General features: G+C 44.8%; 1 protein-coding gene across 1 annotated transcript in view; it reads left to right on the plus strand.

The window, feature by feature from the left end:
- The first annotated feature begins 1469 nt into the window (after positions 1 to 1469).
- The window catches only part of POU2AF1 (POU class 2 homeobox associating factor 1), a 30924-nt gene continuing 19370 nt past the window's right edge, over positions 1470 to 13023 (plus strand). The window contains exon 1 of the mRNA XM_083714140.1: positions 1470 to 1500. Coding sequence (XP_083570266.1) covers positions 1485 to 1500 — 16 coding nt within the window. The 5' untranslated portion in view covers positions 1470 to 1484. The remainder of the gene's footprint in view (positions 1501 to 13023) is intronic.

A 13023-nucleotide genomic window follows, 5' to 3' on the forward strand; every position in this document is an offset into this window, starting at 1 on the left:
ATGGGCTTTGCATTTCGGGCATCTGGTCAGCCACTGTCAAAAACAGGCTGCAGGTCTAGATAGGCCTTTGGTCTGCTCCAGCAGCCAGGCTGCCCTGATGTTCTAAAAACAAGACTTCACTGAAACAGCTGGGGCTGTTTCATCTGTCAGTCTTTCTCCACTTTAAAGCGGCATTTTTGATTTTAAAATGACTAACCGTGCTCTGACCCCTTATAGGAAATTTTATATTTTCACATGCATGAACCCGAAAGGAATCGGTCGTCTTTGTCCGATGAGGCATGACATTCTTACAGGTGCTTCCTCCCAATTTCTGACATAGGGACCCCAGGGACTTCAGATTCTTGTAAAGAAACTGGAGTGGGGGTGCACACATGAGCACCAGCCACCTTTCTTGAGAATCGTTACTGAGACATGTCCTTCATTTGGTGTAAATAAATGAGGAGAACCGCCAACTGGTTTTAGCAGAGAATTTAAAGTATCCTGGAAGCTACCTTAAAACAGACTCAATCTCCAGGGTCAGATTTTGTCCTCTGCCTGGCAGGGTCTCAGGCAAGGTCCTGTTGCCTGGTCCTTTTTGACTGGAATCACCAAGGTTTGGACTGATGCACTCAAAGGAGCAGCCACTTCTGAGTTGCAGCTCTTCACCCAAATCCTCTAGCTCACATCAGAATATGAGCAGAAGGGCTCCTCATGACTCACCTGGCTAATTTCCACTGGTTGTGAGCAGGCACTCACAAGGTTATCTAAGTGATGGGTTCAGTCAGAGGGCCACATTCCCTTCTGGGCAAACTTCCAAGGGCCACATCTGACTGGTGGGTGGAGCCAGAGGCAAAAGTGGGTGGAGCGACCTATGTAAATTTTAGTCTTGTACTACAGACTAGTTTCGACACTATCCTCCATTCAGACAAGCAAAATGCTTTATCAGAGTTCAAGGATGCTCTCCAGTCAGGCAAAAAGCACTCAGACTGCACAGCAGGACCCTTGCCTAGGGAAAGTGGGTGTGGCCAGGGAGCATTCTGAGGGCCAGGCAGAGAGGTCCGGAGGGCCACATTTAGTTCCTGGGACTGAAGTTCCCCTAATAAAAGGTCTACTGGCCTTAAGAATCCTACAACAGTGCCTTCCTCCCATAAATAACAGCTTACTTTATTAGGCTGAAAATATGCGGTGTTCTTTGTGGAGTGATTGTTGTTGTTTTTAACGCTCAGATAAGAAATTTGTGCCATTTGTGCCCAACATCTTTCACATTACAGTAACTTTGGAGGAACTGTATGTTGTGGTGAAGAACAGCACTGTGCAAAAGGGAGGTAATTTTTTTTTAAGTGCTTGTGGTTAGAGGATGTGACATCGTCACGCCGTTCAGCGGGAACCTGGTCTTTAAAAAAAAAGCTGAAAGGAACATCTTGACGGCCTGTTATCACATCGAGGTGCAACGAGCAACTAATAAGCCCAAGAGGGGTAGAAGGGACCCCCTCCTGCCCCAGAATATGCACTGGCAAAAATGTGAGTTCTGGACTCTTCTTTTTTTAAAATAATAATAATAACTAGAATGCAAAGATAGGCTCTGGGAGTAAGCCCTACTGAATTCAATAGGATGCATTGCTGAGTAGACATTGTTAGGATTGCACTGTTGAACAGTACTGTAGCAAAACTGTAGAGGAAGAACTGCTATTTTTATATTATCCTTCTCCTCCTTTTCCAAAGTGCTTCTCAGTTTTTATTGTATTGGAACCGCTCTGAGGTAGGTCTTTATTCTTATTCACATTTTGCAGCTGGGGGGGGGGCTGAGGCTGAGAGTTTGTGACTTAAGCAGAGATGGCCCTGGAGCTCTTCCAGATTAAATCATTCACAGCATAAAAAGAAGGTGCTGAAGCCTTTTCCTCTTGCTCTCTGGCATATTTGGAACAAACAGTGCTTACTGGGTGATAAATGGTGAGCACTTTGCATATGCTCAGATGAACACTGCTCTCTAGAACTACCTTGCAACGTTTTGTCACTGAATCCTGGCTGGCAACCAACAGAAGAGAATTAACTCTTCTTACTCTTTTAACTCTCACCTTGGTACCGTTCAGCTTTGCTTCAAGTGCGCCTGCTAAGAATCCACAGATCTGAGGCTGACAGATCTGTGGCAATGCCTTCAGAGAAGACGTTTAGCTTTTGAGTACTGGAAAGGCAAATTATCTGAACCATCAATTGTTTTCTGGCACACATACAAATTCACAGTGCGATTTAAATCCTGCATAGGTTTACATAGAAGCCAGTCCTGCTGAGTTGTATCCAATGCTAATTCTACTGAGCGTAGACTTATTGAAATTAATGGACACGACTAACTTAGGTTCGTTCATTTCAATGGGTCTACTCTGAGTATAACTTAGCTGGGTAGAGCCCACTGACCTTTAATGGAGGATTCTCCGAGGTAAGTGGGTAATAGCTCAGCAGCTTTAGGCAGTGATCCTAAGCACACTTACTAGGGAGTAAACCCCAGTGAATACAATGGGACTTGCTTCCAAGTAAGCATGTTAGGTGTGCAGAAGAGAGAGCAGAATCCCCTAGTTGATAGCTGTGTCATGTGCAGTAGTTTGGCAAGGATTTCTGATTCCCAATACTTCAACAATAGCAAGTAAAATGGATTTTTTAAAAATCTGCTATGGATGATCTTGTGCAAACCTCTTTCCTCTCAGCCTCAGTGATCCTCACCTGTATAATAACTGCCTGCCTTTGATCAGGTCTTTGTGCTGCTTTACTACTGATCAGGGAATTTTGTGTCAGGATCCCTGATCAATCATAACTTAGACATTGATTTGCATCTGTGAGGAGCAATAGATAATTGACCTCACTCTGATTGAGTCCTGGAGTTCTACTGAAAAACGATGTGCCACATTTACTTGAAAGTAATGCACACCTTTTTGGGTCAAATTACATCGAAGAAAATTAGGGTGCACATTAAATTCGATGGTGCATTAGATTTGCGTAAATATGGCAGGTCTTGCAAGCCTGAAGCCCGTCAACCACTGCAGTAAATTACGGCACTGTTATTCTCTAAAAACCAAGGTACGTGGAATCCCAGGAAATGTCACAGCATCGTGTTATCTGCCCGCAGCCGAGCAAGCTTGCCATTAGGAGTGTACAGAGGGTAAAGTGGTACCTCGGGTTAAGTAATTAATTCGTTCTGGAGGTCCGTTCTTAACCTGAAACTGTTCTTAACCTGAAGACCACTTTAGCTAATGTGGCCTCTCACTGCTGCCGCGCCACCAGAGCACGATTTCTGTTCTCACCCTGAAGCAAAGTTCTTAACCCGAGGTACTATTTCTGGGTTAGTGGAGTCTGTAACCTGAAGAGTATGCAGCTTGAGGTACCACTGTAACTTACCTAAGGCTTCCAAGGATAGTGGTGAAGTTAAAGCACCGTTTTACAGAGATGGAGGATGAAAGAATGTTAAGAACGTAATGATCTAAGAAGAGCCCTGTTGGATCAGACCAAAATCCCCTCTAGTTCAGCATGTTGTTCTCAGAGTAGTCAATTGTGAAGCCCTAAAAGCAAGACATGAGCGCAACAGCAACACTCCCCAACTGTGAATCCCACCAACTGCTATTCAGAGACACGTTGCCTCTGACAGTGCAAGTACCGTGGTACCTCGGGTTAAGTACTTAATTTGTTCCGGAGGCCCGTTCTTAACCTGAAACTGTTCTTAACCTGAAGCACCACTTTAGCTAATGGGGCCTCCTGCTGCTGCCGTGCCACCGGAGCACGATTTCTGTTCTCAACCTGAAGCAAAGTTCTTAACCCGAGGTACTATTTCTGGGTTAGCGGAGTCTGCAACCTGAAGCGTATGTAACCTGAAGCGTATGTAACCCGAGGTACCACTGTAGAGTATAGACAGCAGGCTAGTAGCCAGGAGTAGCCTTCTCCACCAGGAGTTTACGCAACCTTCTTTTAAAGCCGTCCAAGTTGGTGGCTGAAACTGCAGGGAGTGGGAGCAAATGTCATAGGTTAACTATGCACCTGCCTTGGTCTGTCCTGAACCTTCTTCCAACATTCAGCTTCTTTGAGAGAGGGATAAAGACTGTCCGCTTTCTCTAGACAATGCATAATATCATTTACCTCTTGTCACGTCCCTTTCTTACTCACCTTTTTTGGCGAGTCAATTTACTTTCTGTGGGGCAAGCAAATTTCCAGCATGTATAATGCAGAGAGAATATTTCCAATGCTTTTGTCAGATTAGTCACCATGAATCAAATGTCATTGAATGATTCACAAGCGGAGCAATGCATTTTTTTTTTTAATGACAGCAGTGGTTGCCAACCAAACAATTTCCATTTTAGAAAGTGAATCTTATCTTTTGCATCTGCCTTCAAAAAATGTCAAATAATCAGCAAAGAGTTAAGGGGAATGGCATTGATCAAGCCACTGGCAGCTGCTGTTGGGCTATTGCATTTGAGCATGTGCAGAATGCCTGTTAGTAACTACAGGGTACCCAACCGCCTTTATTTCTTTCGCTCCTTCTTTTCTATATAGCATAGATTCAAAGTGGCTGACAAATCAGAAAAAGCAGGTAAAAGTACAGTATGTACCTCCATCAACAGGGATAGATGAAGCTTTCAGCTTCGGTTCTCTCCGTTTCTTACTTTTCCAAATCTTAAGCACAGTTCTCCTCATTTCTGTTCGTTTATTATGTTTATTTACTTTTAAAGTTCTCATGAACTTTAAGTGCCATTTAAGCGCACATTTTGCCTATCCTATTAAACTCATGTTTGTATGCAATTCTCCTTTAATAAATGTTACTTTTGTTATTTTTCACTAATATATGCCTTTATAGGCACGTTTTATATTAGGGATGCCATATTTCTAAAAGTGAAAATCCAGATGCAAAAGTTGTTTAGCCTTTTATGGCAAAATCTTTTAAAAAAAATGAAGTTTTTGAGCTATTTTTAAGGAAATTCGCCAAAATCTACACTTCTGACATGGGTTGCCATACGTCTGAATTTCCCCATATATTTCAGCAATTTCTGCCCAGACACAGTTTCCAACGGCCGAATCCCGGCTATGTCCTGGTAATTCCAGATGTATGGCAACCCTATCTTATACAAATCCATGCATTTCTGTATGCCTTGTTTAGCTGGAGAACTTCACTGCAAAATTCAGAGAAGTGTGAATTTCAAAGGATAGTGGTTTTTTTGGTCCATGCGTTGTTTTGAAAAGTGTGAATTAGGCTATCTGAATTTCTCCTCCATCCCAATTGGAACTGGAGGCTGCTACTCCATTTGGTTCGCCATTACTGCGAATGCTTTTTTTAAAAAACGAACATTTAACCAACCACATTCTGGCTGTGAACCAACACATATTTTGAAGTGCTTTCTTATTTTGGGCATTTCCAACAGCTAATTTATGGAATATGCTGCCATAAGATGGCCAGTGGCTTAGGGAGATTTTAAAAAGAAGAATTAAACAAATTCATGGAGTAAATGGTCCTATCAAAGGACACAAAATAGAACCCCGGGTTCAAAGGCAGTGTCCCTCTGTGTTATGTACTGAAGTTCTCACCCTGGGCCAGCAGGGGGATACTGTAGATAGTTTTCACTCAGGTCCACATATGCAAATAAGGGATTGAAAGTTGCGTTCAGTGATTGGATAGTTACAGAAAGTGGTTACTGTTGTGTTGTAGTGGAGCTCTATATAAGCTGGGTGGCTGAACCCTTCAGTTCAGTTCTGTTCTGGCCTGTGAATAAACAAGAGCTGTTTGAAGAATCACTGTGTCGTCTGATATGTTCACCCACAACTTAACACTCTGAGTGCCAGGTGCTGGGGACAAACAGTGGGGGGGGGGGTTCTTTCCTTCACACCCTGGTTTGGGGTTTTCCCAGAAGCATCTTGTTGGTGACTGATGGGGAAAGGATGCAGGACCATGGATCCATTCAGCACAGTTCTTAAACTGCCACTGTGCAAATGAGTCCCCTTGGAAATTCAGGACATCAAATATTTGGACATCCCGAGCACAGCCAGTTGAAATGAAAAGGTGGATGTCAAATGTTTATCCTTCACTGATTCTGCAGCAGGTGAGGGTTAAGAACCCAGCTCTGAGAGTTCTTGAGAAGTGAGACCGAAAGATGAAACCGCCATGTGTGATGTGTTCCATCATGTGCGCCTCCGTTCAGGCGAAGCCACCTTGGGAAAAGTTGGTGGGGGGAACGAACTTCATTGAGGCTTCGTAAGACAGCTGCTTGACTGCCAACAACATCAGCAGGGTTCTTAGTAGATTTTTTTGTTTCTTGAAATGTAAAATGCAGCTAAGGATGGGCAAATCTGTCAATTTCGGCTTCTCCCAGTTTATATGCAATATTGCCTACCATGCACAGTTTTGCAAATCAATTTCCCCTAATATAAGGAATCTTTGCATGTTCTTTTACTAATATATGCAGATTTTATTCTAGTACGTGCATTTTTGAACACGTAGCTTGGCTGGAGAACCGCACTGCAAAATTCAGAGACGTTTGAATTTCAAAAGACTGTTTCGATTCACGTACCGCTTCAGAAAGCGTAGATTTGGTGTGTTTGTCTTTAAATTGTGAACTGAATCAAATTTTTTGCCCCATATCTAACTGTAGCACAGGGGGTGGCTATGCTCTGCCTTCATGGTCAGATCCAGTAATGCTTCTGAATACCATCTGCTAGAAGGAGCGTCTCCACTCCCATTGTTCTGCCTGGACGCTGAGGTCCAGCTCTGAGGGCCTTCTGGCAGCTCCCTCACAGCAAGAAGTGAAGTTACAGGGAACCAGGCAGAGGGCCTTCTCGGTAGTGGTGCCTGCCCTGTGGAACGCCCTCCCATCAAATGTCAAGGAAATAAACAACTGACTTTTAGAAGACATCTGAAGGCATCCCTGTTTAGGGAAGCTTTTAATATTTGATGAATTATTGCATTTTAATATTTTGCTGGAAGCCACCCAGAGTAGCTGGGGAAACCCGGACAGATGGGCGGGGTATAAATAATAAATTGTTGTTGTTGTAGAGAGAGTTCTCTTGTGCTCAGGTCCTGCTTGCGATTTCCCCACAGGTTGGCCATTGTGAGAACAGGATGCTGGGCTAGATGGGCCATTGGCCTGATCCAGTAGGCTCTTCATACACTGTTATGATTGGTAGCAAAGAGAGCCCAGCATGAAGCGTGACATTTTCTCACTTCATGTGTATTTGCCATCATGGCAGAGTGAGCAAACCATGTGATGCCTGGAGCGGAGTTTGGCATCCTCCAGATCCCAACTTCCTTCTCCTTATTTTTAAAACTGTAGCTTAAACCAGGATAGAATCATTTCATGGACCAGAGACCTCTTGGTCCTGGGAGTATGTCATGTGATCCTGGAGAGCCAATCCCAGGTCACGGCCCACTATATTGCATCAGTGACTCGCACTCCCTCAGAGTGGCATATATTTGTTGGAGAGGGACACAGCTATACATCTTGGCTGCCACCCAACCCCTTGTTGCCTCCCAAACCTGCCTCTTCATCAATTCCCTGGCCAAGAACCTCAAGTCCAGGAACTGTGATGCTGTCTTAACATGTCTAGGATATACATATAAGCAAAGACCCTGCTTTAAGAAACACCTTTCCCATTTAGGCCAATCTTGTCACAAAACCGGAAGCTGCAATCTATTGAGGCAGTTCACCTGTCCATCTGGCTCAGTGTTGTTTACACTGACTGGCAGCAGCTCTCTAAGGTTTTGGACAGGGAATCTGTCCCAGCCCTACCTAGAGATGTCAGGGACTGAAGCGGGGACTTCTGCCATTGAGGTATTGGCCTTCTACAAAGGCAAGTATCTTTGCATACTCAGCCAGACAATGGCTCTTTAGGATCTACAGCAGAGGGCTTTCCCATTATCTGTTACCTGGTCCTTACGACAGGAGATGCCAGGGACTGAATCTGGGACCTTCTGGCAGACAAATCCAATTCAGTTAATATTTAATTTGCACTTACTTTCTGAAATAGTGTGAGAACCAAAATGCAGCCGCCTTTCGGCATTTTGCACACCTCCATTTGCACACCAGATTTTGCAGTGCAGTTCTCTAACCAAGCGATGTGTACAAAAACGCACAAGCTAAGGAACTGCATGCCTAAAAAGGCGCATAAACGAAAATAGCATCCATAAATGCAGTATGTTAGAGGAAGCTGTTTTGCAAAAAATATGCGTATCAGGCATAATTGCACAGAAAAGAAAGTGTCTATTATGAAAAAATTGCATAGAAATGAATCACAACTGATGTGGAAATGTGAAGACTGGAAGAAACAAAAATTGACAGGATTCGCCCTTCCCTTACCACTGACAGAGCTATCATTCCGTCTGTGCAAGCACCATCATGGCTGGACTCCTCAGTATCCAGGAGTCTGCAGCCTTTCCGGTTGTTGCAACCTAACCATTCTAGCACTCAGAGCTAAGCACTGGACATAGGTCACTACTGCTTTCTATTGGTGGGTTTTCCTCTTCTGCCACATGCGCCAATAAGGCCCGTGCAAAACGCTTTTCCCACATGCTCTGTCAGCCATATACTCATAATTCTCCAGCACTATAACCAGCTCTACTTTTGCTCAAGGGCTTTTGATCACTGAGTAAACACTCCCAGCCTGGTGTTTGCTTAATATCTTTGCACAGGGTTAAATGTTTATTGAAACATCCTGACCCAGATGTGACCAGAGATGGGGAGGGCACGGGGGGGTTGGATCCATTCCTTGCCAGCTTTAAGTGACAGCTTTGCTCCAGAAAATCAAATGCCACCCTGGGAAAAGCTAGACCCGTGACAGTTTCAGAAGGGAGCCTGCAAGAGTCTCTCCAACAAACAGGCCTCAACATGCACCAAGGGTGGGTGGGTGAGCGTTGCTGGATAATTGACACTGTTGGGGGATCATGGTGACACACACAGCGTCAAATTGAGGCCACGAGCTCACTGACAGGGCAATGGGAGCAATTGACAGTCAAGAAAACAAGGGTTGTCTTCTGCGTGTTGACCCAGCACTGAGTTGACAACCGCAGTAGGAAGCAGAAGGCATTCCCACAGGCCAGCTACCTCTTACACAGCTGCACAGCAGCCAAGGAGGAAAAAGGTACTCTTGAGGTCACAGTGAGATCCCTCTTCAGGACCCCTTCCAAGGTAGTGTCGTTTTTTGGCGCTCCTCTTGAGATTCTGAGTAGAACCTCCATGTTCAGGGGCAGCCTGCGCCACTTACTACTGGTTGCTGGGGGGGAGGCAAGCAATGGAAGAGGGCTGTTGAATTTAAGTCCCAGGATGCACCTGGCTCTTCTTGTGTCCCCACTTTCCCACCAACTCAGGAGAATCACAGAGCATGAAGTCGTAGGAAGCATATACAGTCATACCTCGGGTTGAAGTAGCTTCATGTTAAGTATTTTCGGGTTGCACTCCATGGCGACCCGGAAGTAACAGAGCGTGTTACTTCCGGGTTTTGCTGCTCGCGCATGCGCAGATGCTCAAAATGATGTCATGCGCATGCGTGGAAGCGGCGAAACGTGACCCGCGCACGCGCAGACGCACAGTCACGTCTTACGTTTACTTCAGAATGCGAACGGGGCTCCAGAACGGACCCCGTTCGTATCCAGAGGTACCACTGTACCGTATTTTTCCATGTATAAGACTAGGTTTTTTTCCTAAAAAATAATGTCAAAAATTAGAGGGTGTCTTATACACTGATAGCCCCCCCACACACACATGGGGGCGTCTTATATATGGAAAAATACGGCACTTACTAGAGTCAAAGACATCCTCTGGAACTGCAGACTCCTAGGCTGAAGAGTTTTTGTGTGGCATCTCTCTCTCTCTCTCTCTCAATGGTAATGTGTCATATTAATTCACCTAGTTCAACAGGTGACAGAGCCCACCATACTGCATTGAGGCCCATCATCTCTGCTCATTATGCTGAGTAGGGCCTTGAATGTCTGCCCCCAAGTCTTACCCTGATGGTACAGGAAGGTGTGGAGAGGGCATGGATGTGGCAACGTCCTTGTGAACACAGGAGCCAAAGTAGCTCAGCTGGGAGAGCATTAGACTAGAAATCTGAATGCACCCTGATTTGATCCCAGGCAATTCTGCTTGGCAGGGCCCTCCTTGATGCGAATGGGCTATCTTTCAGTGACACACTTTAGGTGTCAAAGGCCCTGCATTACACCCCTGGAATCCCAAGTTAAAAGGGTTGGGGGTAGCAGGTAGACATGGGGGAGCAATTAGGTTTGGTTCACATGCTTAACGCACACTTTCTGGAAGAACACATGAAGAAAAGCATTCTTTGAAATTCACGCTTCTCCAAAATTTGCACCGCAGTTCTGCAGCCAAGTAATGTGTACATAAATGCACATTAGTAAAGTGTGCTTATTAATGCATTTAATTTGTGAAAATATAACATGCAGAACGCATATTACGGAAACGGCTAGCAAAAATGTTTCTAGTAGGTAACGTTACATATGAAGATATGTGTATTAGGAGAGATTTGCACTAAAATGCTTACAAATTTAAAAAATAAATAAGCCACAAACCCAATGCAGGATTCATCCACACCGTAAGTACATTTAAAGCACATTGGTCCCCCCCAAAAAACAATAATAATCCTGGAAACTGTAGTTTGTTAAAAGTGCTGGCAATTATAGCCCTGTGGCGGGGTAAACTCTAGTTCCCAGGATTCAAGGGAGCACTTTAAAAGTGTGCTATGGGTGTGACAGAAGACTGGAAAACTGGAAAGCTGAGAGAAGATGAACTTAACAGGGAATTGGAAAGAGCCCCTGCCTGAGACCCCGGAAAGCTGCTACCAGTCAGAGTACTAGGCTCGATGGGTAAATAACCTGTCATGCAGACTGGCAATTAGTTATTTTTTCCCATTGAAATAAATTACCGTTTCCCTCCCACGCTCAAAACCATCTAAAATAGCATTTCAAAGCAGAGGCTGTTCTGCCTTCAGATGTCCTTCTGCACCTCCTCAACTCAGCCACCTGCTCTGAGATTACCTACCCAAAATAGTCCCAGCTGTGGTCTTGTCTGATCAGCTCCGGCTTCCAGTTAGTCTCTCCAAGAGGAAAGAAAATAGAGCAGCTCAACAGCTTCTTCCTCACACTGCCAGCTTTATAGGTTTCCTCCTCGCATTCATGTCTACCAGATATTCCTCTTTTTTGCCCCTATACTCATTGCTTCCTCTTGCACTTGCTTCCAGCATGTATGGTCCAGCTGGACATCTTTTTATTATTCTTTTTATTCATTTTCTATAACCAAACAACAACAAAAAGAGAAAAAACATCTTGATTCCTAGACCCGCTTTCTTCTGGCTCCCAATTTCTTTCCATCCTGTGGTCTTCCTGATCCCAGCCTGCTTGCCTCTTTTACTTTATGTTCCTGGTGCCAAGTCCCTGTGGCATAGTGGTTAAGAGCGATAGGCTCGTAATCTGGTGATTCGGGTTCGCTTCCCCGCTCCTCCACATGCAGCTGCTGGGTGACCCTGAGCTAGTCACACTTCTCTGAAGTCTCTCAGCCTCACTCACCTCACAGAGTGTTTGTTGTGGGGGAGGAAGGGAAAGGAAAATGTTAGCCGGTTTGAGACTCCTTCAGGTAATGATAAAGCGGGATACCAAATCCAAACTATTCTTCTTCTTCTTCTTCTTCTTCTTCTTCTTCTTCTTCTTCTTCTTCTTCTTCTTCTTCTTCTTCATCCTCCTTCCCAAGATCAACATGAAGCCAAGACTCAATCAGGCTCATTCTCCCCACCCTAAGTGCATATAAATAGGGCCAGTCCTACCATTAGCCAGACTGAGAAAGCTTCCTTGAGCAGCTGGTTCTGGGAAATGGGGAATGACAGTGAGATGCTGGAGAACGACAGAGCCATATGGCCCAATAATAAATTATTATTATTACTATCGGAAGGTTTTAATGTCTGACGCTGTCTTGTTTTTAATATTCGGTTGGAAGCCACCCAGAGTGGCTGGGGAAACCGAGCCAGATGGGCAGGGTTTTATTTATTTATTTATTTATTTATTTATTTATTTATTTATTTATTTATTGCATGGTCCGCACATGCTCTGCACACCCCTCAATGAGCCTGCTGCTCCCAGCAGGAAGACATTGGGTTCATCCACACTTAGTTTTTGCCTCATGCTTCCTAGGCACAAGTCTGCACTTTAAAGCAATTTTCTTCCTCCTGGCCAGTGTGGTGTCGTGGTTAAGAGCGGTGGACTTGCAATCTGGGGAACCGGGTTCGCGTTTCTGCTCCTCCACATGCAGCTGCTGGGTGACCTTGGGCCAGTCACTCTTCTCTGAAGTCTCTCAGCCCCACTTACCTCACAGAGTGTTTGTTGTGGGGGAGGAAGGGAAATGAGACTGTTAGCCGCTTTGAGACTCCTTTGGTTAGTGATAAAGCGGGATATCAAATCCAAACTCTTCTTCTTCTGGCATTTCCCCCATGAAAACCCATTCTGAATCGGAACAAACAGCAATTTGAGTTTGGTCTGATTCAGTGGCAAAGTGTGAGTTGTTATGGGGAAAGTACCGGAGCAAAAAAAAGAAAAAGGACAAGGAGTTTTAAAGTGCCAGCCTGTGGCTAGAAATGCAGCAACAAAGGAAGTCTGAAGGAGACGCATTGTTCCACTGCCCCTGCTGATGTTAAGATTCAGCTGCTGGTCCAATTTGCTTCTGAATATACCATGGGAGGAAGACACAATTTTTGTCCTTGACTTCTTGCCGCCAGATGTATTGGGACTCCCCCCCCCCCGCATGTAAATGAGCCTAACAGCAAAAGGATGCTTCACCTGAAACTCAGGTTTGGTGACAGGTGCTCCTTTTATTACTTTTGAAACACCATTTTCGACAGCAAACTGCTGCTTATTTTGGAGTAAATGTGCTCAGCGTCGGGGCAGCAGGTGCAAACTCTGTTTTATTCCTGTAGTCGTGATGGTGCTCTGATTTAAGTGGGTTTAAAAAGGGAAGAATGTAGAAGCAAGCTGGAATGGCGGCGAGAGAAGGCAGAATAAGTGTGAACTGTGTGTCACAACTGAAA

This window comes from Podarcis gaigeae (assembly GCF_964106915.1).
Source record: "Podarcis gaigeae genome assembly, chromosome: 15".
Classification (NCBI taxonomy): Eukaryota; Metazoa; Chordata; class Lepidosauria; order Squamata; family Lacertidae; genus Podarcis; species Podarcis gaigeae.